General features: G+C 48.0%; 3 protein-coding genes across 4 annotated transcripts in view; all 3 read left to right on the top strand.

Moving 5' to 3' along the window:
• Positions 1–8,309, top strand: part of LOC308595584 (uncharacterized protein) — a 157,789-nt gene extending 149,480 nt beyond the window's left edge. The window contains exon 4 of the mRNA XM_081209993.1: positions 6,192–8,309. Coding sequence (XP_081066119.1) covers positions 6,192–7,677 — 1,486 coding nt within the window. The 3' untranslated portion in view covers positions 7,678–8,309. The remainder of the gene's footprint in view (positions 1–6,191) is intronic.
• Positions 1–25,726, top strand: part of LOC308595640 (uncharacterized protein) — a 102,224-nt gene that overhangs the window by 24,785 nt on the left and 51,713 nt on the right. The window lies entirely within an intron of this gene.
• Positions 977–24,158, top strand: LOC308595646 (uncharacterized protein). Of its 2 annotated transcripts, XM_081210177.1 has the most exons (4): positions 977–1,130; positions 18,254–18,350; positions 20,895–21,039; positions 21,936–24,158. In XM_081210177.1, exon 4 carries the CDS (start codon positions 22,197–22,199, stop codon positions 23,874–23,876), a length of 1,680 nt encoding a protein of 559 aa, XP_081066303.1. In that variant the 5' UTR covers positions 977–1,130; positions 18,254–18,350; positions 20,895–21,039; positions 21,936–22,196; the 3' UTR covers positions 23,877–24,158. The 2 variants fall into 2 exon arrangements, with proteins under 2 accessions (XP_081066303.1, XP_081066304.1); XM_081210178.1 differs by lacking the exon at positions 18,254–18,350.

Consider the following 25,726-nt stretch of genomic DNA (forward strand, 5'->3'; position numbering starts at 1 on the left):
CGGCAAATCCCTATGAACCGCGTAGGGGTTACTCCTAAGTAAGCGTGCATCAGGCAGGGCTGCAGAGTGGTGCTTCCAAAAGCAGCCAGTTTGCACATCTCATGGGATTTAATGTCTTGCCATTATAAACTCAAGGGGATAAGTGCATTTATAGAGACACATTTCCACAAAACACCCAAACTCCGGCATGTAGCCGCAGGTGATACAACAGGAGCCTTTCTGCAAATGGCCTTTGCAACACAACTCACTGGGTGGTAACAAAGTAGACACATTTGCCTCTTTGCAACGTAGCCCCGTTTCCTCAATGAATCCACCCATTTCAGTAAAACCTGAGCTGAAATAGGAAGGAGAGCAAAACAGCAGCCCTGTCTGACCCCCGTCAGCCCCCAGACTCCCCCAGTCACGTGGCAGGAGATTCATCCTGAGCCCCCCCCCTCCGTGAGATGGGTATGACATCATGGATGATCCATATGATCCATTGATGATCCACATGATCCAAACAGACTTGTCTAAAGAGCAGATCTCTAGGCCTGAATGAAACGGGTCTGCGGTGATGGATTCTGGAGTCAAGAAATCCTCCCTTTCCAGTGATCTCTCAGGCTGGCCAGGAAAAGGCAGCGAGCAGGAATCCTCAGGCATCCCGACGGACAGACAGACCTGTCATGTTGCCAAAACACGAACTCGGAGTCTGATCTGATTTAAATGCAGAACTCATTTTGTGACTTCGCTGTTGGATTGTCGGGATCAGCCCCTCCCCCCTCTCCTGATCCCCAGAAGGAAGACGGGGGGGGGGATTTCTACTCCTCCTTCTCCCCCCCCCGCTCAATACTTTCCCTCCCCTCCCGGCACATCCCTCTCTCATCCCGCCCACACAATCCCAAATCACACCCCCAATACATTGCTCCTCCTCCTCCTCCTCCTCCTCCAATCCGGTTTCTGCTCCAGAAATATGGGGCGGGGAGCCCCCCTCCCACCCTTTCTGCTTCTCCCGGAAGTGGAGCTTCCACTCCGGATTGCTCCTCTGCCCCATAGCTGGGAGGGGGGCGCTTTCGGAAAGGGGAGGGAGGAGGCAGGGGACCCCCCCCCCGTGGATGTTGCAGGAAAGGAGGATCGGGAGCGAGGAGAAAGAGGTAAAGGGGTCGCGGGGGGGGCGGAGAGGGGGGGAAGGACCCAGAGACCCCCGCCAGCTCCCCCAAGCGCCCCCAGGGGGCTTATCTCGCAGGGCGGACCCCTCACCCGTCTCCCCTGGCTCTGCGCGGAGAAAAGCGGCCCATGAAAGGGTTAAGCGGCGCGAGAGACGCCTGGATAGAGACCCCCCTGTCCCTCCCATGTTCTCTTGGGGGGGGCGCCTCCGGCTGGAGAGATGGGGGCTCAGGGTGTGGGGTGGGCAGAGCCAAGCGATCCTCTGGATGCAGGGGAGACTCCGGGAGAGAGGGAGGGGGTCAAGTGGGGGGGAGGGAGAGGAGCATCCCTGGGGCAGGGAAGGGCAGCATTGGCGGCGGGGGGGGGGAGAGATATCGCATCTCCATTGTGGCAGCTGCGGGGGATCTCTGGTGGAACAGCCTTGGCCTCTCTCTCCCGCCCAGTAATCGACCCCCCCCCCTCAAGGCGACCAGAGAGGGATCCCTGGAAAGTGGGGGTCCTGCCCCCCACCCTTCCTTCCCGCAATCTCCATCCTCTTCCTGCCCCATAAGCCCCTGCCCTGTCCAGACACAGCGATTCTGCCCAGTCCATTCCTTGGTCCCCTGGAGAGGAGAGGAAGTCCAGAGGAAGAGATGTCAGTATTTGTGAAAAGAAAAGAGAAGGTTCTGGCCTCCCTTGTTCGCCTCAGCCTGCTCCTTGGGCCCTTGTCAGCATGAAAGAGTCCACGAGAAGAGCATCCTTGCAGAGTGCTTTCTGCTTTTACAGTGGTACCTCGGGTTACAGACGCTTCAGGTTACAGACTCCGATAACTGAGAAATAATCCCTCAGGTTAAGAACTTTGCTTCAGGATGAAAACAGAAATCATGCTCTGGCGGCACAGCGGCAGCAGGAGGCCCCATTAGCTAAAGTGGTGCTTCAGGTTAAGAACAGTTTCAGGTTACGAATGGAACTCCGGAACGAATTAAGTACTTAACCCGAGGTACCACTGTATTCTCAAAAGTCTTTCTGCAAAAGCGACTGACCAACTGTACACACATCAACACTGCCAGCTTTCACCAACCAACCAACCCAACACCAAACTAACATTTCTCACTCTATATATACAACCTGCAGCTTTTTAAGCATTAAAGAAACAGCGGCCAATTTTTAGCCGTGACAAGAGAGGAGGGGAGAGGCCTTCTCAGAAGCGGCTCTTGGTTTCCGCAATCCCACCCAGGAAGCAGCCAGAAACCTTTTCCTCTCTCTCAGGCTGCCATCTTTATTGTCTTTTCCACTGAGGATGAGGATAATGTACACCTGTCATCAGAAACAGGGATGCAGAGTCCATGGAATGGCTCTCAGGATTGATACGGAAGCTGCACCTCAAAAGCATTTCTGTTCCCCCTATTCTTTGTAGGCAATGTCAGAGTGACTGACAAGCTGAGATACAATCCTTCATCATCCAATGACAGCGACTGCATGAATCTTTGGTCACGTGACAAAGACACATGAGAGCAGAAGCAGCCAAGCAGGCTGGGAAGTGCAGGGACTGCACAGTCATTTGGGCCTCCTCAATTTATTCAGGCTTAACTGCTAACTGTGGAGTCATTCTGACATGTGACGTAGTAGCCAGTTGCACTTTGTGCTCTCTGTAAGATTTCAGCAAGTCTGTCTGTCTCAGCCGTGAGCAGAGTCTGTATGCAATCTCAGTCAAACTGTTTGGAACCATGTTGTTTATGAAGAAACTTCTTTTAATTCAGTACAGCTTTTATTCTTTAAAACTCTGCATTATTAATTTACGCTGCGTGTCATCTTCCCAGTCAAAGGACCCCTTTTCAGGATAGACAGTGCCTGTGGCTGAAGGCTCTACACACCGGGTGTGACTGTGGAGGCCAAAGACTGCCAGTATTAGCACAGGTGAGGTGTGTGACCTCCCCAAATTTACAGATTGTATATGAATGAGAAGTCGTGGGTGGGATTATATTTTACAGCAACCCTGTGATTTTCTCCACCTATAACATTTTGTGAGCTGATATAGCAGTACGAATTCCAAAATAACTTTTAAAAACCACACAAGATCATCATCGTCGTCGTCGTCGTCATCGTCGTCGTCGTCGTCGTATTTATACCCCCAGGCCTTAGTTTGCCTCCCCATGATCTAGAGAAAACACCAGCTTTGAATCATGCAGAGTAAAACTACCAGAACCTTCTTGAACCGATAGGTTAGGAATTATCGCTGTACTTAGATCCGTACTTTTCTATGCCTGTACAATTTAGCAGAGTAACATTCTCCCTTTTAAACTTACAGCGGATGCGTTTGCTTAGGCTCGCTAAAGCCTCTAAAATAAGTTTCCTTGGTAATTTCCACTTTAGTCCCTCATAAAAAGATAGACATGACACAGTCTTCTATAAAAGTATAAAAAGAGTTTACTCACACATTCTGTTCACAAATGGATCCCAGAAGGCGGTGACCCACAGGCTGCACACCTGGTCCTTCAGGGGCACAGTTACCCCATCAGGACCAGGAAGGCTCCCACCCTCCCCCAGGGACAGTATTTCTGACTTGTCAGGATTCAACCTCAATGTGTTAGCCGCCATCCATCCTCCAACCACCTCCAAACAGACACACAGGGCATTCACCATCCTCACTAGTTCCAATTTAAAAAAAAGGAAGAGAAATGAGATTGAAAATGACAGACAGATGCGGAATTGAATAAATTAACTGGGAAAATCAGATATACCAAAGACCAAAAGTTCATCGAAGACTGGGGAAAGTTTGTAGATCAGCTGAAAAACATATGTGGTGTGAACACAACGCTAGTGGGATTTCAAGAGGCACTGTAAAAATGGAGAAGTATTGTTAAAGGGAAATAGTGGGAGAAGGGAAGTGTAATGGCAATACGAAAGGAGGAATGTGTAACTACAGTTATAAATATGGATGATTGTCAGAGACGCTGAAGGAAGTTCAAAAAAAAGAAGAAGAAGAAATTTGTTGTATTTTGGAAAATTGTATAATTGTTTGGAAAATTAATAAAAAAAATTGGGGGAAAAAAGAAAGGAAGAGCTGGGCATCATCCACATACTGGTGAACACCCAGCCCAAACCCCCTGATGATCTCTCCCAGTGGCTGCATATAGATAGTAAAAAGCATAGGGGAGAGGATGGAGCCCTGGGGCAGCCCACAAGTAAGCATCCAGGGGTCTGAACACCACTCTCTGGACATGGCCCAGGAGGAAGGAGGGGAACCACTGCATAGCAGGGCCCCCAGCTCCCCTAGAGGGTCCAGAAGGACACCATGGCCAAAGGTCTCCAAAGCCGCTGAGAGAACCAGCAGAACCAGGAAACAGCTTCCCCCTCAGCCTCTGGCCCGTTGGAGATCATCAACCAGCACAACCAGGGCAATTTCAGTCCCACAATGAGGCCTGAATCCCAATTGGAAAGATCATGGTAACAGGAGCTTTCCTGGTCCTGCACCCCCAAAAGCTCCAGCCACAAGACTTTTCATTAGCATGGGCAGAATCTGCCTTCTGGACTGTGGGATTCACGGTTGTTCTCCTCCTCTCCATCCACCAGGGCTTGACTTCAGGTGCAGCAGAATTGCCCAGCCCCCCAAGGATTTGAGACCCATCAACTATCCTCACCTGGTTTTGCCAGCCGGTTGAAGCCATTCCTGGGATTGTGGCCCCTGATTCATCCTGACAGCTTCTGGAAGGCACAGGTGAGAGCTGAGTGCAGGGTGGGGACCACCAAAGGTACTACCGCTCCCATGACACCTCATGACATCATATAATAGCTATGTTTGAGACAGAAGCGGAATGAATTCCTGTCTCTAGAAATAACACAACTTCAGGCCATCAATAATTCAACACTACATATTCAAGGTTGAAGTTTTCACTAGTACAGTTATCCATTGGCCTTTAATATGCAGCTTTTTCAGTGTCACTTTAGGATGGGCTCAAGATCAGGCAGCCCATCATTATTATAAGGAACAGTGGGGGTCTGGGATTCCAATCTGCCAGCTGCTTTTCTTCTGCTTCTCCTGCTCTCTCCATGCAATGTGAGGCATGTAGATGGAGGTCCATCTCCAAGAACAGGAGCTTCCCTGAGCACCCATTCAGCTGACCCCAAGCACCATGCCTTGTCACTAGTTCTCTGACTGACCCAGACCACAGTCCCTGGAGAAGATGTAGACCTGGGCCTCCCAAAATGGTCCACTTGGACCTCTTGTGGCCAATGAGACTGTGCAGGTGATTCATAAACATCTAGAGGTGGATGCAGGGTTATGATGCAGAGGATGGGGAATGTCCAAAGGAACGATGGACCAGAGAAAGAGAGGGCCTGTTCACGGACAGAGAGCAGCTGCCTTTCCTGCAAGGAAACAATTGATTTGAAAAGGCTGTATTCCAAGATCATGCTGCTTTATTAACGATGATTGAGGATTATGAAAGGTTGCTGCTGCATTACTATCATTTGATGACATTGCTTTTTCATTTCCAAAAAATTGGGAACATGGGTAGGAGGCGGGGGAATGTAGGAGATGTTGATATAAGAGAAGGGGCTAATGGCGCTTGATGTGTTCTCTTTCCCTTTGTTCTCTTCCTTGAAACCCAAACAGGATTTCCTTTCCCCCAGTCTGAAGAAGGTGATGGAGAAGACATTCAGAATTCCAAGGAATGGGGCACCTTTTGTTTCATTAGGAATAGAAATTAAAATGTGTGAAATGTGGGATATGCTTCATTGAATGAGGAGACATAGCTCACATCAATGACTCTGAGAGGAGAAACCATTTAAAGGTATGGAGTGTGGGGAAAGTTACACTGATAGTGGAAAACTTAGAACACATCAGCGGATTTACATGGACAAGAAAGGATTACAATGCAGGGAGTGTGGAAGAACTTCAGTCAGAGAGGATTCCTCAATATACACCAGCGGACTAACACAGGGGAAAAACCATATAAATGTATAGAGTGCGGAAAGAGCTTTAGTGATAGTAGAGACCTTAGAAAACATCAACGGATTCACACAGGGGAGAAACCATATCAATGTATAGAGTGCGGAAAGAGCTTTAGTCAGAGTGGAAGCCTTAGAAATCATCAACGGATTCACACAGGGGAGAAACCATTTCAATGTATGGAGTGTGGAAAAAGCTTCTGTCGGAGTGGACAGTTAAGTTCACACCTACGGATTCACACGGGTGAAAAACCATTTCAATGCATGGAGTGTGGGAAGAGCTTCAGTGAGAGTGGACATCTCAATAAACATCACCAGACTCACACAGGGGAGAAACCATATAAATGTATGGAGTGTGGAAAGAGCTTCAGTCAGAGTGACCACCTCAATAGACATCACCAGACTCACACAGGGGAGAAACCATATAAATGTATGGAGTGTGGAAAGAGCTTCAGTCAGAGTGACCACCTCAATAGACATCAATGGACTCACACGGGTGAAAAACCATATAAATGTATGGAGTGTGGAAAGAGCTTCAGTAAGATTGGAAACCGCAATATGCATCAACGGACTCATACAGGGGAGAAACCTTTTAAATGTAGGGAGTGCGGAAAGAGATTTAGTGATAGTGGAAACCTTAGAAAACATCAACGGATTCACACAGGGGAGAAACCATTTCAATGTATGGAGTGTGGAAAAAGCTTCTGTCGGAGTGGACACTTAAGTTCACATCAACGGACTCACACGGGTGAAAAACCATTTCAATGTATGGAGTGTGGGAAGAGCTTCAGTGAGAGTGGACACCTCAATAAACATCACCAGACTCACACAGGGAAGAAACCATATAAATGTATGGAGTGTGGAAAGAGCTTCAGTCAGAGTGGCCACCTCAACAGACATTACCAGACTCACACAGGGGAGAAACCATATAAATGTATGGAGTGTGGAAAAAGCTTCAGTCAGAGTGATAAACTTAGAATACATCAACGGACTCACACGGGTGAAAAACCATATAAATGTATGGAGTGTGGAAAGAGCTTCAGTAAGATTGGAAACCAGAATATGCACCAACGGACTCATACAGGGGAGAAACCTTTTAAATGTAGGGAGTGTGGAAAGAGCTTTAGTGATAGTGGAAACCTTAGAAAACATCAACAGATTCACACAGGGGAGAAACCATATAAATGTATGGAGTGTGGAAAAAGCTTCAGTTTCGATGCAGGCCTTAGATCACATCAACGGACTCACACAGGCAGGGGAAAACCATATGAATGTATGGCATGCGGGAAAAGCTTCAATCAAAAAGGAGACCTTAAATTACACCAGCACACTCACACAGGGGAGAATCCATTTAATGCATGGAATGTGGAAAGAGCTTCAGTTTCAATGCAAGCCTTAGAAGACATCAACTGGCTCACACAGGGGGAAAACCATTTAAATGCATTGAGTGCGGAAAGAGCTTTAGTCAGAATGGAGACCTTAAAACAAATCAACGGATTTACACAGGGGAGAAACCATATAAATATGTGGCGTGTGGAAAGAGCTTCATTCAGATTGGAAACCTTAGAAAACATCAACGGACTCATAAAGGGTGAAACTATTTAAATGTATGGAATGTGTAAAGAGCTTCAGTAAGAGTGGACATCTCAATATACATCGACGGACACACACGGGAGAAACCATAAGAATGCATGGAATGCGGAAAGAACTTCAGTTTCTTTTATATATATATATATATATATATATATATATATATATATATATATATATATAATATTTATTAAGATTTTTGAAATATTACAGTAAAAATGAAAAAGGAAAAGAAAAATACAAAATAAAAACAGTTAAAAACACACCTATTTTCTATTACTTATTTTCCTTTAGCTTATTTCCCGGACCTCCTCATACCTCCCTTTTTTGTATTCCGCTTCAATTCATTGGTTCAGCAAATCCTTACCATTAGATTTTAACCCTTTTTTCATATTCTCTTAAAGCATTACCGCTGGGAACCCTTAATTGCTATCCAACATCATTCTATCATTCATTAATTTTACAATATTTCTGTAGATAGTCTTTAAATTTCTTCCAATCTTCTTCCACCGACTCTTCTCCCTGGTCTCGGATTCTGCTAGTCATTTCTGCCAGTTCCATATAGTCCATCACCTTCATCTGCCATTCTTCCAAAGTGGGTAGTTCTTGTGTCTTCCAATACTTTGCAATGAGTATTCTTGCTGCTGCTGTAGCGTAAATAATAATAATACCGTATTTTTCGCACTATAGGACGCACTTTTTCCCCTCCAAAAATGAAGGGGAAATGTGTGTGCGTCCTATGGTGCGAATGCAGGCTTTTGCTGAAGCCTGGAGAGCGAGAGAGGTCCGTGCGCACCGACCCCTCTCGCTCTCCAGGCTTCAGGAAGCTATCCCAAGTCTTGCAAGCCCCGCGGTATGTCCCGCGGGCTCGCAAGGCTTGCGGGCAGCAGCCTGCACCCAAAAGCTGGGGACAGCGGGGAGGCGCAGAGCCGCCATCCCGCTTTTCCCCGACCTGATCTGGAGGCTGGCGGGGGGAGAAGCAAGCCTGCTTCTCCCCCCCACCATCCCCACAACCTCCAGATCAGGTCGGGGGAAAGCGGGATGGCGGCGCTCCGCCATCCCGCTTTTCCCCGACCTGATCTGGAGGCTGGGGGAGGGAGAAGCAAGCCTGCTTCTCCCCCCCCACCATCCCCACAACCTCCAGATCAGGTCGGGGGAAAGCGGGATGGCGGCGCTCCGCCATCCCGCTTTTCCCCGACCTGATCTGGAGGCTGGGGGAGGGAGAAGCAAGCCCCACAACCTCCAGATCAGGTTGGGGAAAAGCGGGATGGCGGCGCTCCGCCATCCCGCTTTTCCCCGACCTGATCTGGAGGCTGGGGGAGGGAGAAGCAAGCCTGCTTCTCCCCCCCCCCACCATCCCCACAACCTCCATATCAGGTCGGGGGAAAGCGGGATGGCGGCGCTCCGCCATCCCGCTTTTCCCCGACCTGATCTGGAGGCTGGGGGAGGGAGAAGCAAGCCTGCTTCTCCCCCCCACCATCCCCACAACCTCCAGATCAGGTCGGGGGAAAGCGGGATGGCGGCGCTCCGCCATCCCGCTTTCCCCCGACCTGATCTGGAGGCTGGGGGAGGGAGAAGCAAGCCCCACAACCTCCAGATCAGGTCGGGGAAAAGCGGGATGGCGGCGCTCCGCCATCCCGCTTTTCCCCGAACTGATCTGGAGGCTGGGGGAGGGAGAAGCAAGCCTGCTTCTCCCCCCCACCATCCCCACAACCTCCAGATCAGGTCGGGGGAAAGCGGGATGGCGGCGCTCCGCCATCCCGCTTTTCCCCGACCTGATCTGGAGGCTGGGGGAGGGAGAAGCAAGCCCCACAACCTCCAGATCAGGTCGGGGAAAAGCGGGATGGCGGCGCTCCGCCATCCCGCTTTTCCCCGACCTGATCTGGAGGCTGGGGGAGGGAGAAGCAAGCCTGCTTCTCCCCCCCACCAGCCCCACAACCTCCAGGCTTCAGGAGAGCCTCACCGCCAGCCCCACAAGCTCGGGGGACAGCGGGAGAGGCGCAGCGCGCCATCCCGCTGTCTCCCGACATGGTTTGGAGGCTGGCGGAAGGCTTCCTCCTCCCCCAGCCCCGCAAGTTCCCAGAGCGATGCCAAAGTTGCGCGCAGCTTCGGCATGGCTCTGGGTCCCGTTCTGGGGGAGGGGGAAGCTCGGGCTTCCCCGCCCCAGCCCCGCGCCTGGCGGGGGGGGGGGATAAATTTTTTTTTGCCTCTATTTCCCCCCCCCAAATCTAGGTGCGTCCTATGGACCGGTGCGTCCAATAGTCCGAAAAATACGGTAATAATAATAATAATAATAATAATAATAATAATAATAATAATAATTGTATTTATATCCCGCCCTCCCCAGCCGAAGCTGGACTCAGGGCGGCTAACAACAATAAAACAGTATAAAAGTATAGCATAAACAACATTCTAAAATCATTCATTATAAAATTAATTAATTCAGGCCACTGGCAACCATTGGGCCAGAGCTCCGCGAAGATTGCCGAGGGAGGGAGTCAGGCTGTGCCCTGGCCAAAGGCCTGGTGGAACAGCTCTGTCTTGCAGGCCCTGCGGAAAGATGTCAAGTCCCGCAGGGCCCTGGTCTCTTGTGACAGAGTGTTCCACCAGATCGGAGCCACAGCCGAAAAAGCCCTGGCTCTAGTTGAGGCCAGCCTAACTTCTCTGTGGCCTGGGACCTTCAAGATGTTTTTATTTGAAGACCGTAAGTTTCTCTGTGGGGCATACCAGGAGAGGCGGTCCCGTAGGTACGAGGGTCTTAGGCCATATAGGGCTTTAAAGGTTAAAACCAGCACCTTAAACCTGATCCTGTACTCCACCGGGAGCCAGTGCAGCTGGTGTAGCACCGGGTGAATGTGATCTCGCAGTGAAGACCTCGTAAGGAGTCTCGCTGCAGCATTCTGCACCCGCTGGAGTTTCTGGGTCAGTCTCAAGGGCAGCCCCACGTAGAGCGAGTTACAATAATCCAGTCTGGAGGTGACCGTCGCGTGGATCACTGTGGCTAGGTCCGGGCGAGAGAGGCAAGGAGCCAACTGCTTAGCTTGGCGGAGATGGAAAAATGCCGCCTTTGTTATAGCTGCAATCTGCGCCTCCATGGAAAGAGAGGTGTCGAAGATTACACCCAACTCTTAACGGACAGTGCTGGCACTAATTGCGCCCCCGCAAGAGATGGGAGTTGCACCCCCAATCCCATATCGCCCCGTCCCAGCCACAGGACCTCTGTCTTCGAAGGATTTAGCTTCAACCAGCTCCCACGTAACCATCCAGCCACAGCTTCCAACATAAAAAAAGTTCTCTCCTTCTTTGACACCAATTGGCCGACAATGCCCAGAAGAAAGGCCTCTGGTTTCTTCAAGAAGGTATATTTAAATACCTTTTTCAGTTCATTATATATCATTTCCCAGAAGGCCTTAATCCTTGGGCACGTCCACCAAAGGTGAAAGAATGTACCTTCAGTTTCTTTACATTTCCAGCAGTTATTATCGGGCAAATGATAGATTTTTGCAAGCTTGACTGGGGTCATGTACTACCTGTATATCATTTTCATAATATTCTCTCTTAGGGCATTACATGCCGTAAACGTCATACCTGTGGTCCATAACTGTTCCCAGTCAGCAAACATAATATTATGTCCAACATCTTGTGCCCATTTAATCATAGCAGATTTCACTGTTTCATCCTGAGTATTCCATTTCAACAGCAAGTTATACATCTTTGACAAAATCTTAGTTTTGAGTTCTAACAGTTCTGTTTCTAATTTTGATTTTTCCACCTGGAAGCCAATTTTCTTATCCAAATTATATGCCTCCATTATCTGATAATAATGAAGCCAGTCTCACACTTTGTTTTTTAATTTCTCAAAACTCTGCAGTTTCAGTCTATCTCCTTCTTGTTCCAAAATTTCCCAATATTTCAGCCATTTGGCCTCCATATTGAGCCTTTTCAGAGCTTTCGCTTCCATCGGTGACAACCACCTTGGGGTTTTATTTTCCAATAAATCCTTGTATCTTATCCAAACATTAAACACTCCTTTCCTGACAATATGATTTTTGAATGCTTTATGTGCTTTGACCTTATCATACCATAGATATGCATGCCATCCAAATACGTTGTTAAAGCCTTCTGGATCCAAAATGTCTGTATTTTCAAGAAGTAGCCATTCTTTCAACCAGCAAAAAGCTGCTGATTCATAGTAAAGTTTAAAGTCTGGCAGGGCAAATCCACCTCTTTCCTTTGCATCAGTTAATATCTTAAATTTTATTCTGGGCTTCTTGCCCTGCCAGACAAATCTAGAGATATCTCTCTGCCACTTCTTGAAACAGTCCATCTTGTCCACAATTTGCAATGTCTGAAACAAAAACAACATTCTAGGCAATACATTCATTTTTATCACAGCAATACGACGCAACAGTGAAAGCTTCAAATTTGACCAAATTTCTAAATCTTTTTTCACTTCTGTCCAACATTTTTCATAATTAAAATGCCCGCTTGATCTTTATGAATCTCTTCCATCAATACAAAGAGCTTCAGTTTCAATGCAAGCCTTAGAAGACATCATGTGACTCACACAGGGGAGAAACCATTTAAATGCACGAAGTGCGGAAAAAGCTTCAGTCAAAGGGGAAATCTTAGAAAACCTCAGCAGACACACAGTTAAGAAACCATTTAAATGTATGGAGTTTGGAAGGAGCTTCAGTCCGAGTGGAACTCCACACCCCCTCTTGTCCTGCATCTGGGGACAATAGCCAACAATGCTTTCCCCATACACAGACCCTCACAGAACTCCTCGTGCTTCTGGAAGGTTAATGGTTTTGTGAAACCATCAGCAAGGTTCTTGGTTGAGGGACAGTATTTCAGAGCAACTAGCCCCTCATGAACACTCTGACATACATTCTGGAAACGTATGTCCAAAAGTTTGGTCCTCGCCTTGAATTGCCCCGTCTTGGCCAATTTGAGGCATGGTTGATTGTCTTCATGCACCACAATGGGCAGACAATGCTCTCCACAGATTTCCTTGACCAAACACACATAGAACTCCAGCTCTCTGCAAACCTCTGATAGCGCACTGAACTCAGCTTCAGTAGATGAAAGCGCTATGAGACTTTGCTTCCGGGACCTCCACCCAACTACTGAGTCTCCAAACTTCACTACTAGGCGTGACACTGATTTGCGGAGTTGCCAGATCCTTCTATATAGTTGCCAGATCCTTCTATATAGTGAGAAGGTGGGGAGGGGTGTTACTCAGAAGGGTGGTGGGAATGGGAGATAGGCAGATAGCTGAGAGATAGCTGGCCACCTTCTCACTATATAGAAGGATCTGGCAACTTCTGTTTCAGTGTATCTGAAGAAGTGTGCATGCACACGAAAGCTCATACCAAGAACTAACTTAGTTGGTCTTTAAGGTGCTACTGGAAGGAATTTTTTTTATTTTGACTATGGCAGACCAACACGGCTACCTATCTACTACTCAAGCATGCAAGACGGTTTTTGCACCAAACTCTGTCACTCCCCCCACCGCATGATCTCCAAGCACTGCTTCTTCACCAGAACTTCATCCCTGCCTCCTAAGCATTCTGAAGAAAACTGATAATACTGTAAGTTAATGGGTGATTTCCCCCCAAGCCTAATTGCAAGAGGGGAACGGAGGGGCTGCAGGGACCCGGGAAGTCTCCTGATGGGCCCATCTTCACTCTTGAACCCCATGGGGCAACCCCAGAGCTCCAGCTTTTTCTGGGGTTTGGGGAAGGTAGTATTTTTCCATAGTCCCAGAAGTTTTTATTCAGTCATGCTGCTAGGGAGTTTTCCTAACAGAGGCCCACAGTTCATATTGCTATCATACTGATTTTACTGTTGTTTCTGCATTGGCTGTCATGGAACAGCTGGGTGCAGGGGGGGGGAGGCACCAGTTGGGGGACCTACAAGGGAAGAAGGCTTAGATCCTGGGGACTGGTGAGGGGATGGCAGTGAGCAGAAAGAGGGAGGAAAGGGAGCAGAACGGGAGGGGAGGTGTTGCAAGCTGAGGAGGAAACAGGGTTTGCTGAGCAGGAAGAGGCTGGGGCAGAGAGCAGTTTAGGCTCAGAGAGGGGAGAGGAGGGGGCCAGGAGACCCAGAGGAGGCCGGCTGCTGAAGCATCCAGGGAGACTCCCCCTCCTGCTGTGACCAGCTCCCCTCTCCCCAGGTCTCCCAGAGCACACTTCTTGTTGTTTAGTCGTTTAGTTGTATCCGACTCTTCTTGACCCCATGGACATGCCGCTAGCCTCAAGAACACCATCCAACCATCTCATTCTCTGTCGTCCCCTTCTCCTTGTGCCCTCCATCTTTCCCAACATCAGGGTCTTTTCCAGGGAGTCTTCTCTTCTCATGAGGTGGCCCAGAGCACACAGAGAAATCCAATTCAGACCCATGAGCCTGTACATTATATTAACGGGCGTAGGGTTTTTTTGTCCCAACATGCATCACTTTAATCTCCTTGACAATGAACTGTATTTTCAGCCCATTCAGCCCGTTTGGAGAAGTCCCTTTGGAGCTCCTTGCAATCTCTCTCCTTGCAATCTCTCTTTCTTTGCTCCGGTTGGCTGGACTCCTCCCTTTATTCCGCAGGGACCCGCAGGCTCAGCCCGACGAGCTGGGGGACTGAGCAGCCTCGCACCTAGATTTTTCTGTAACACCCCCCTCCCAAAGAAAGGCTCAACATCCACGCCCATGGGTGCCTGTGGCCAGCCCAGACCCTGGAGCATCTGCATCTCTGCCCCAGCTTGAAAGTTAGGGGCTGCAGTGCTGGCAAACCTTATCTCCCCCTCCCCGTCCAGAGAGAGGAATGGCCTTGTGGGGTTGGACAAGAGAGTCCCATCTGGGTGGTGTGGAGTGGGCAGTGCGGGGGCTTCGAACTGTAAAGTAGGGAGGGCCCTCCTGAGTCATCTAGTTGAACCCCCAGCATTGCAGGAATCTCAGCTAAGCATCACAGGCAGGGGGCCATCCAAGCTCCCCCCACCCCACCCAAGGAAGGCACTCTCCCCACTGGCTGTGCTGTACTGCCCTCTCACTGGCCCCTCCTGGCACACTTTCCTGTGGCCAAAGACTCTTCCCCAGGGAGGGCATCTGAACAAGAGACCACCCCCCCCCCGTAGGGTGCTGTGTTGATGTCCGCCAGGCGGAGGAAAAGCAAAGCAGCTGCGCATTGGCACCGAGGGCTCCCAGACTTCAGCCAGTGCCCTCCAGGTGTTCTGAGTGCAGGCATCGTGCTGGCTGGCACTGAGGGGAACTGCAGGCCAACCTGCCTCGGGGGCACCTGCGTGGAGATGGCGGTGCCAGGGAGAAGAGCAGCAGGTTTAGCCAGAGGCTCCTAAAGGCTCTGCCCAGTTTCTTGGCGTGGAAGATGTGACCAGCCAGCAGGGGCTGGGGCTGCAGCAGGGGGCTGGCCCCTGTTACCCAAGGTAAAGGACCCCTGGCTGGTCAAGTCCAGCCAAAGGCGACTATGGGGACTTACTTCTGAGTAAGCGTGCATCAGATGGAACGGCGTAGGGGTTACTCCTAAGTAAGCGTGCATCAGGCAGGGCTGCAGAGTGGTGCTTCCAAAAGCAGCCAGTTTGCACATCTCATGGGATTTAATGTCTTGCCATTATAAATGCACGGGGATAAGTGCATTTATAGAGACACATTTCCGCAAAACACCCAAACTCCAGCATGTAGCCGCAGGTGATACAACAGGAGCCTTTCTGCAAATGGCCTTTGCAACACAACTCACTGGGTGGTAACAAAATAGACACATTTGCCTCTTTGCAACGTAGCCCCGTTTCCTCAATGAATCCACCCATTTCAGTAAAACCTGAGCTGAAATAGTAAGGAGAGCAAAACAGCAGCCCTGTCTGACCCCCGTCACCCCCAGACTCCCCCAGTCACGTGGCAGGAGATTCATCCTGAGCCCCCCCCCCCCCGTGAGACGGGTATGGCATCATGGATGATCCAGTGATGATTCATATGATCCATTGATGATCCACATGATCCAAACAACATTCTCCAAAGAGCAGATCTCTAGGCCTGAATGAAAGGGGTGTGCGATGAGGGATTCTGGAGTCAAGAAATCCTCCCTTTCCGATAGTAGATAGGTAGCCGTGTTGGTCTGCCATAGTCAAAATAAAAAAATTCCTTCCAGTAGCACCTTAAAGACCAACTAAGTTAGTTCTTGGTATGAGCTTTCGTGTGCATGCACACTTCTTCAGATACACAGATGATCTCTTTCCGATGATCTCTCAGGCAGGCCAGGAAAAGGCAGCGAGCAGGAATCCTCAGGCATCCCGACGGACAGACAGACCTGTCATGTTGCCAAAACACGAACTCGAAGTCTGATCTGATTTCCATGCAGAACTCATTTTGTGACTTCGCTGTTGGATTGTCGGGATCAGCCCCTCCCCCCTCTCCTGATCCCCAGAAGGAAGACGGGGGGGGGATTTCTACTCCTCCTCCTCCCCCCCCCCGCTCAATACTTTTCCTCCCCTCCCGGCACATCCTTCTCTCATCCCGCCCACACAATCCCAAATCACACCCCCAATACATTGCTCCTCCTCCTCCTCCTCCTCCTCCAATCCGGTTTCTGCTCCAGAAATATGGGGCGGGGAGCCCCCCTCCCACCCTTTCTGCTTCTCCCGGAAGTGGAGCTTCCACTCCGGATTGCTCCTCTGCCCCATAGCTGGGAGGGGGGCGCTTTCGGAATGGGGAGGGAGGAGGCAGGGGACCCCCCCCCCCGTGGATGTTGCAGGAAAGGAGGCTCGGGAGCGAGGAGAAAGAGGTAAAGGGGTCGCGGGGGGGGGCGGAGAGGGGGGAAAGGACCCAGAGACCCCCGCCTGCTCCCCCAAGCGCCCCCAGGGGGCTTTCCTCGCAGGGCGGACCCCTCACCCGTCTCCCCTGGCTCTGCGCGGAGAAAAGCCGCCCATGAAAGGGTTAAGCGGCGCGAGAGACGCCTGGATAGAGACCCCCCTGTCCCTCCCATGTTCCCTGGGGGGGGGCGCCTCCGGCTGGAGAGATGGGGGCTCAGGGTGTGGGGTGGGCAGAGCCAAGGGAGCCTCTGGATGCAGGGGAGACTCTGGAGAGAGGGAGGGGGTCAAGGGGGGAGGGAGAGGAGCATCCCTGGGGCAGGGAAGGGCAGCATTGGCGGCGGGGGGGGGGAGATATCGCGTCTCCATTGTGGCAGCTGCGGGGGATCTCTGGTGGAACAGCCTTGGCCTCTCTCTCCCGCCCAGGTATCGACCCCCCCTTCAAGGCGACCAGAGAGGGATACGTGGAAAGTGGGGGGTCCTGCCCCCCACCCTTCCTTCCCGCAATCTCCATCCTCTTCCTGCCCCATAAGCCCCTGCCCTGTCCAGACACAGCGATTCTGCCCAGTCCATTCCTTGGTCCCCTGGAGAGGAGAGGAAGTCCAGAGGAAGAGATGTCAGTATTTGTGAAAAGAAAAGAGAAGGTTCTGGCCTCCCTTGGTCGCCTCAGCCTGCTCCTTGGGCCCTTGTCAGCATGAAAGAGTCCACGAGAAGAGCATCCTTGCAGAGTAATTTCTGCTTTTACAGTGGTACCTCGGGTTACAGACGCTTCAGGTTACAGACTCCGATAACTGAGAAATAATCCCTCAGGTTAAGAACTTTGCTTCAGGATGAAAACAGAAATATTGTGGTGGTGGTGCAGCGGCAGTGGGAGGCCCCATTAGCTAAAGTGGTGCTTCAGGTTAAGAACAGTTTCAGGTTACGAATGGAACTCCGGAACGAATTAAGTACTTAACCCGAGGTACCGCTGTATTCTCAAAAGTCTTTCTGCAAAAGCGACTGACCAACTGTACACACATCAACACTGCCAGCTTTCACCAACCAACCAACCCAACACCAAACTAACATTTCTCACTCTATATATAAAACCTGCAGCTTTTTAAGCATTAAAGAAACAGCGGCCAATTTTTAGCCGTGACAAGAGAGGAGGGGAGAGGCCTTCTCAGAAGCGGCTCTTGGTTTCCGCAATCCCACCCAGGAAGCAGCCAGAAACCTTTCCCTCTCTCTCAGGCTTCCATCTTTATTGTCTTTTCCGCTGAGGATGAGGATAATGTACACCTGTCCTCAGAAACGGGTGCAGAGTCCATGGAATGGCTCTCAGTATTGATACAGAAGTTGCACCTCAAAAGCATTTCTGTTCCTCTCATTCTTTGTAGCCAATGTCAGAGTGACTGACAAGCTGAGATACAATCCTTCATCATCCGATGACAGCGACTGCATGAATCTTTTGTCACGTGACAAAGACACATGAGAGCAGAAGCAGCCAAGCAGGCTGGGAAGTGCAGGGACTGCACAGTCATTTGGGCCTCCTCAATTTATTCAGGCTTCACTGCTAACTGTGGAGTCATTCTGACATGTGACGTAGTAGCCAGTTGCACTTTGTGCTCTCTGTAAGATTTCAGCAAGAGTCTGTCTGTCTCAGCCGTGAGCAGAGTCTGTATGCAATCTCAGTCAAACTGTTTGGAACCATGTTGTTTATGAAGAAGCTTCTTTTAATTCAGTAAAGCTTTTATTCTTTAAAACTCTGCATTATTAATTTACGCTGCCTGTCATCTTCCCAGTCAAAGGACCCCTTTTCAGGATAGACAGTGCCTGTGGCTGGAGGCTCTACACACCGGGTGTGCCTGTGGAGGCCAAAGACTGCCAGTATTAGCACAGGTGAGGTGTGTGACCTCCCCAAATTTACAGACTGTATATAAATGAGAAGTCGTGGGTGGGATTATATTTTACAGCAACCATGTGATTTTATCCACCTATAACATTTTGTGAGCTGATATAGCAGTACGAATTCCAAAATAACTTTTAAAAACCCCACAAGATCATCCATCATCATCATCATCATCATCATCATCATCACATTTATACCCCCAGGCCTTAGTTTGCCTCCCCATGATCTAGAGAAAGCACCAACTTTGAATCATGCAGAGTAAAACCACCAGAACCTTCTTGAACCGATAGGTTAGGAATTATCGCTGTACTTAGATCCGTACTTTTCTATGCCTGTACAATTTAGCAGAGTAACATTCTCCCTTATAAACTTACAGCGGATGCATTTGCTTAGGCCCGCTAAAGCCTTTAAAATAAGATTCCTTGGTAATTTCCCCTTTAGTCCCTCATAAAAAGATAAGAAACGACACAATCTTCTATAAAAGTATAAAAAGAGTTGACTCACACATTCTGTTCACAAATGGATCCCAGAAGGCGGTGACCCCCAGGCTGCACACCTGGTCCTTCATGGGCACAGTTACCCCATCAGGACCAGGAAGGCTCCCACCCTCCCCCAGGGACAGTATTTCTGACTTGTCAGGATTCAACCTCAATGTGTTAGCTGCCATCCATCCTCCAACCACCTCCAAACAGACACACAGGGCATTCACCATCTTCACTAGTTCCAATTTAAAAGAAAGGAAGAGAAATGAGATTGAAAATGACAGACGATGCGGAATTGGATAAATTAACTGGGAAAATCAGATATACCAAAGACCAAAAGTTCATCAAAGACTGGGGAAAGTTTGTAGATTAGCTGAAAAACATATGTGGTGTGAACACAACGCTAGTGGGATTTCAAGAGGCACTGTAAAAACGGAGAAGTTTTGTTAAAGGGAAATAGTGGGAGAAGGGAAGTGTAATGGCAATACGAAAGGAGGAATGTGTAACTACAGTTATAAATATGGATGATTGTCAGAGACGCTGAAGGAAGTTCAAAAAAAAAAAAGAAGTAATCTGTTGTATTTTGGAAGATTGTATAATTGTTTGGAAAATTAATAAAAGAATTTGGGGGGAAAAAGAAAGGAAGAGCTGGGCATCATCCACATACCGGTGAACACCCAGCCCAAACCCCCTGATGATCTCTCCCAGTGGCTGCATATAGATAGTAAAAAGCATGGGGGAGAGAATGGAGTCCTGGGGCACCCCACAAGTAAGCATCCAGGGGTCTGAACACTCATCCCCTAACACCACTCTCTGGACATGGCCCAGGAGGAAGGAGGGGAACCACTGCAAAGCAGGGTCCCCAGCTCCCCTAGAGGGTCCAGAAGGACACCATGGCCAAAGGTCTCCAAAGCCGCTGAGAGATCCAGCAGAACCAGGAAACAGCTTCCCCCTCAGCCTCTGGCCCGTTGGAGATCATCAACCAGCACAACCAGGGCAATTTCAGTCCCATGATGAGGACTGAATCCCAGTTGGAAGGATCATGGTGGCAGGAGCTTTCCTGGTCCTGCACCCCCAAAAGCTCCAGCCACAAGACTTTCATTAGCTTTGAAGGGGCCACGTGATACATTGTGGTCTTTTCTTCGAAAAACAAATATTTTGAATACTTTTACAGTGCAGTATTATGTAAATATGGGATCCGGGTGGCGCTGTGGGTTAAACCACAGAGCGTAGGACTTGCCAATCAGAAGGTCGGCGGTTCGAATCCCCGTGATGCAGTGAGCTCCCATTGCTCGGTCCCTGCTCCTGCCAACCTAGCAGTTCGAAAGCATGTCAAAGTGTAGGTAGATAAATAGGTACCACTCTGGCGGGATGGTAAACGGCATTTCCATGCGCTGCTCTGGTTCGCCAGAAGGGGCTTAGTCCTGCTGGCCAAATGACCCGGAAGCTGTACGCTGCTGTTTCCCTCGGCCAATAAAGCGAGATGAGCGTCGCAACCCCAGAGTCGGCCACGACTGGACCTAATAGTCAGTGGTCTCTTTACCTTTACCTTTTTGATGTAAATTTTATTTCTGTTTCTGTTTCCCTTGTTCCACATCGGAGAGACTTTGATACACAGCTCTGAGCCCATCTCCCCACTTGAAACTGCTGTGTTTGTAGCACTGCCAGCCTGGGCAGGGTGTTTGGGGGTCCTGGGCTGCCTAGACAACCAGACCCCCTTCTCGGCCCGGCTGATATGGTCCCAAGGAAAGCAGAGCAGTATGTTTGGCACCAGCCTGGCTGCAGGAGTTGAAAGAAGAAGGTGTGCAGGACACCATCCAACCGTCTTAGAGACTCCACTCTGGATTTGTGTGGGTTTCCCTCCATAGCCTTTTCTTCTCCTGAACATAACTCACGAGGCAGTGAAGGTTTAGGACCAGAGTTTTCCTTCTCGATGGGCTTCCTTCCCCCGTTGACGATCCCATCTGCCATTCACTTTCCTCTGCAGGATGGGCAGAATCTGCCTTCTGGACTGTGGGATTCACTGTTCTTCTCCTCCTCTCCATCCACCAGGGCTTGACTTCAGGGGCAGCAGAATTGCCCAGCCCCCCAAGGATTTGAGACCCATCAGCTTTCCTCACCTGGTTTTGCCAGCCGGTTGAAGCCATTCCTGGGATTGTGGCCCCTGATTCATCCTGACAGCTTCTGGAAGGCACAGGTGAGAGCTGAGTGCAGGGTGGGGACCACCAAAGGTACTACCGCTCCCATGACACCTCATGACATCATATAATAGCTATATTTGAGACAGAACCGGAATGAATTCATGTCTCTAGAAATAACACAACTTCAGGCCTTCAATAATTTAACACTATATATTCAAGGTAGAAGTTTTCACTAGTACAGTTATCCATTTGCCTTTAATATGCAGCTTTTCCAGTGTCACTTTAGGATGAGCTCGAGATCAGGCAGCCCCTCATTATTATAAGGAGCAGTGGGGGTCTGGGATTCCGATGTGCCATCTTCTTTCCTTCTGCTTCTCCTGCTCTTGACATGCAATGTGAGGCATGTAGACAGAGGTCCATCTCCAAAAACAGGAGCTTTCCTGAGCACCCATTCAGCTGACCCCAAGCACCAAGCCTTGTCACTAGTTCTCTGACTGACCCAGACCACAGTCCCTGGAGAAGATGTAGACCTGGGCCTCCCAAAATGGTCCACATGGACCTCTTGTGGCCAATGGGACTGTGCAGATGATTCATAAAGATCTAGAGGTGGATGCAGGATTATGATGCAGAGGATGGGGAATGTCCAAAGGAACGATGGACCAGAGAAAGAGAGGGCCTGTTCATGGACAGAGAGCAGCTGCCTTTCCTGTGAGGAAACAATTGATTTGAAAAGGCTGTATTCCAAGATCATGCTGCTTTATTAACGATGATTGAGGATTATGAAAGGTGGTGATGCATTACTCTCATTTGATGACATTGCTTTTTCATTTCCAAAAATTTGGGAACATGGGTAGGAGGTGGGGGAATGTAGGAGATGTTGAAATAAGAGAAGGGGCTAATGGCGCTTCATGTGTTCTCTTTCCCTTTGTTCTCTTCCTTGAAACCCAAACAGGATTTCCTTTCCTCCCACTCTGAAGAAGGTGATGGAGAAAACATTCAGAATTCCAAGGAATGGGGCACCTTTCGTTTCATGAGGAATAGAAATAAAAATGTGTGAAATGTGGGATATGCTTCATTGAATGAGGACACATAGCTCACATCAATGACTCTGAGAGGAGAAACCATTTAAAGGTATGGAGTGTGGGAAAGGTTTCACTGATAGTGGAAAACTTAGAACACATCAGCAGATTTACATTTACAAGAAAGGATTACAATGCAGGGAGTGTGGAAGAACTTCAGTCAGAGAGGATTCCCCAATATACATCAGCGGACTCACACAGGAGGAAAACCATTTAAATGCATGGAGTGCGGGAAAAGCTTCCGTCAGAGTGGACACTTAAGTTCACATCTACGGACTCACACAGGGGAGAAACCATATAAATGTATAGAGTGCGGAAAGAGCTTTAGTGATAGTAGAGACCTTAGAAAACATCAACGGATTCACACAGGGGAGAAACCATATAAATGTATAGAGTGCGGAAAGAGCTTCAGGCTGAGTGGAGACCTTAGAAATCATCAACGGACTCACACAGGGGAGAAACCATTTCAATGTATGGAGTGTGGAAAAAGCTTCTGTCAGAGTGGACAGTTAAGTTCACACCTACGGATTCACACGGGTGAAAAACCTTTCAAATGCATGGAGTGTGGGAAGAGCTTCAGGCGGAATGCAGAACTTAAATTACACCAGCGAAGTCACACTGGTGAAAAACCATATAAATGTATGGAGTGTGGAAAGAGCTTCATTCAGAGTGGGCAGTGCAATATGCATCAACGGACTCACACAGGGGAGAAACCATATAAATGTATAGAGTGCGGAAAGAGCTTTAGTGATAGTGGAGACCTTAGAAAACATCAACGGATTCACACAGGGGAGAAACCATATAAATGTATAGAGTGCGGAAAGAGCTTCAGTCAGAGTGGAGACCTTAGAAAACATCAACGGATTCACACAGGGGAGAAACCATTTCAATGTATGGAGTGTGGAAAAAGCTTCTGTCGGAGTGGACACTTAAGTTCACATCAACGGACTCACACGGGTGAAAAACCATTTCAATGTATGGAGTGTGGAAAGAGCTTCAGTCGGAGTGGACACCTCAATAAACATCACCAGACTCACACAGGGGAGAAACCATATAAATGTATGGAGTGTGGAAAGAGCTTCAGTCGGAGTGGACACCTCAATAAACATCACCAGACTCACACAGGGGAGAAACCATATAAATGTATGGAGTGTGGAAAGAGCTTCAGTCAGAGTGATAGACTTAGAATACATCAACGGACTCACACGGGTGAAAAACCATATAAATGTATGGAGTGTGGAAAGAGCTTCAGTCAGAGTGGGCACCTTAGAAATCATCAACGGACTCATACAGGGGAGAAACCTTTTAAATGTAGGGAGTGCGGAAACAGCTTTAGTGATAGTGGAAACCTTAGAAAACATCAACGGATTCACACAGGGGAGAAACCATTTCAATGCATGGAGTGTGGAAAGAGCTTCAGTCATAGTGGAGTCCTTAGATATCATCAACGGACTCACACAGGCAGGGGAAAACCATATGAATGTATGGCATGCGGGAAGAGCTTCAGTCAAAAAGGAGACCTTAAATTACATCAGCAGACTCACAAAGGGGAGAATCCATTTAATGCATGGAATGTGGAAAGAGCTTCCGTTTCAATGCAAGCCTTAGAAGACATCAACTGGCTCACACAGGGGGAAAACCCTTTAAATGCATTGATTGCGGAAAGAGCTTCAGTCAGAATGGAGACCTTAAAACACATCAACGGATTTACAGAGGGGAGAAACCATATAAATGTGTGGACTGTGGAAAGAGCTTCATTCAGATTGGAAACGTTAGAAAACATCAGCGGACTCATAAAGGGTGAAACCATTTAAATGCACTGAGTGCGGAAAGAGCTTCAGTCGAAATGGAAACCTTAAGACACATCAACGGATTCACACAGGGGAGAAAACATTTAAATGTATGGAATGTGGAAAGAGCTTCAGTAAGAGTGGACACCTCAATATACATCAACGGACACACACAGGGGAGAAACCATAAGAATGCATGGAAAGCGGAAAGAGCTTCAGTTTCTTTTCTTTTTATATATATATAATATTTATTAAGATTTTTGAAATATTACAGTAAAAATGAAAAAGAAAAATACAAAATAAAAACAGTTAAAAACACACCTATTTTCTATTACTTATTTTCCTTTAGCTTATTTCCCGGACCTCCTCATACCTCCCTTTTTTGTATTCCGCTTCAATTCATTGGTTCAGCAAATCCTTACCATTAGATTTTAACCCAATTATAACCCTTTTTTCATATTCTCTTAAAGCACTACAGCTGGGAACCCTTAATTGCTATCCAACATCATTCTATCATTCATTAATTTTATAATATTTCTGTAGATAGTAAATGTCTTTAAATTTCTTCCAATCTTCTTCCACCGACTCTTCTCGCTGGTCTCGGATTCTGTTAGTCATTTCTGCCAGTTCCATATAGTCCATCACCTTCATCTGCCATTCTTCCAAAGTGGGTAGTTCTTGTGTCTTCCAATACTTTGCAATGAGTATTCTTGCTGCTGTTGTAGCGTACATAAAAAAAGTTCTGTCCTTCTTTGACACCAATTGGCCGACAATGCCCAGAAGAAAGGCCTCTGGTTTCTTCAAGAAGGTATATTTAAATACCTTTTTCAGTTCATTATGTATCATTTCCCAGAAGGCCTTAATCCTTGGGCACGTCCACCAAAGGTGAAAAAATGTACCTTCAGTTTCTTTACATTTCCAGCATTTATTATCGGGCAAATGATAAATTTTTGCAAGCTTGACTGGGGTCATGTACCACCTGTATATCATTTTCATAATATTCTCTCTTAGGGCATTACATGCCGTAAACGTCATACCTGTGGTCCATAACTGTTCCCAGTCAGCAAACATAATATTATGTTCAACATCTTGTGCCCATTTAATCATAGCAGATTTCACCGTTTCACCCTGAGTATTCCATTTCAACAGCAAGTTATACATCTTTGACAAAATCTTAGTTTTGGGTTCTAACAGTTCTGTTTCTAATTTTGATTTTTCCACCTGGAAGCCAATTTTCTTATCCAAATTATATGCCTCCATTATCTGATAATAATGAAGCCAGTCTCACACTTTGTTTTTTAATTTATCAAAACTCTGCAGTTTCAGTCTATCTCCTTCTTGTTCCAAAATTTCCCAATATTTCGGCCATTTGGCCTCCATATTGAGCCTTTTCAGAGCTTTCGCTTCCATCGGTGACAACCACCTTGGGGTTTTATTTGCCAATAAATCCTTGTATCTTATCGAAACATTAAACAATGCTTTCCTGACAATATGATTTTTGAATGCTTTATGTGCTTTGACCTTATCATACCATAAATATGCATGCCATCCAAATATGTTGTTAAATCCTTCTAGATCCAAAATGTCTGTATTTTCAAGAAGTAGCCATTCTTTCAACCAGCAAAAAGCTGCTGATTCATAGTAAAGTTTAAAGTCTGGCAGGGCAAATCCACCCCTTTCCTTTGCATCAGTTAATATCTTAAATTTTATTCTGGGCTTCTTGCCCTGCCAGACAAATCTAGAGATATCTCTCTGCCAATTCTTGAAACAGTCCATCTTGTCCACAATTTGCAATGTCTGAAACAAAAACAACATTCTAGGCAATACATTCATTTTTATCACAGCAATACGACGCAACAGTGAAAGCTTCAAAT

This window comes from Podarcis bocagei (assembly GCF_964188305.1).
Source record: "Podarcis bocagei genome assembly, chromosome: 10".
Lineage (NCBI taxonomy): Eukaryota > Metazoa > Chordata > Lepidosauria > Squamata > Lacertidae > Podarcis > Podarcis bocagei.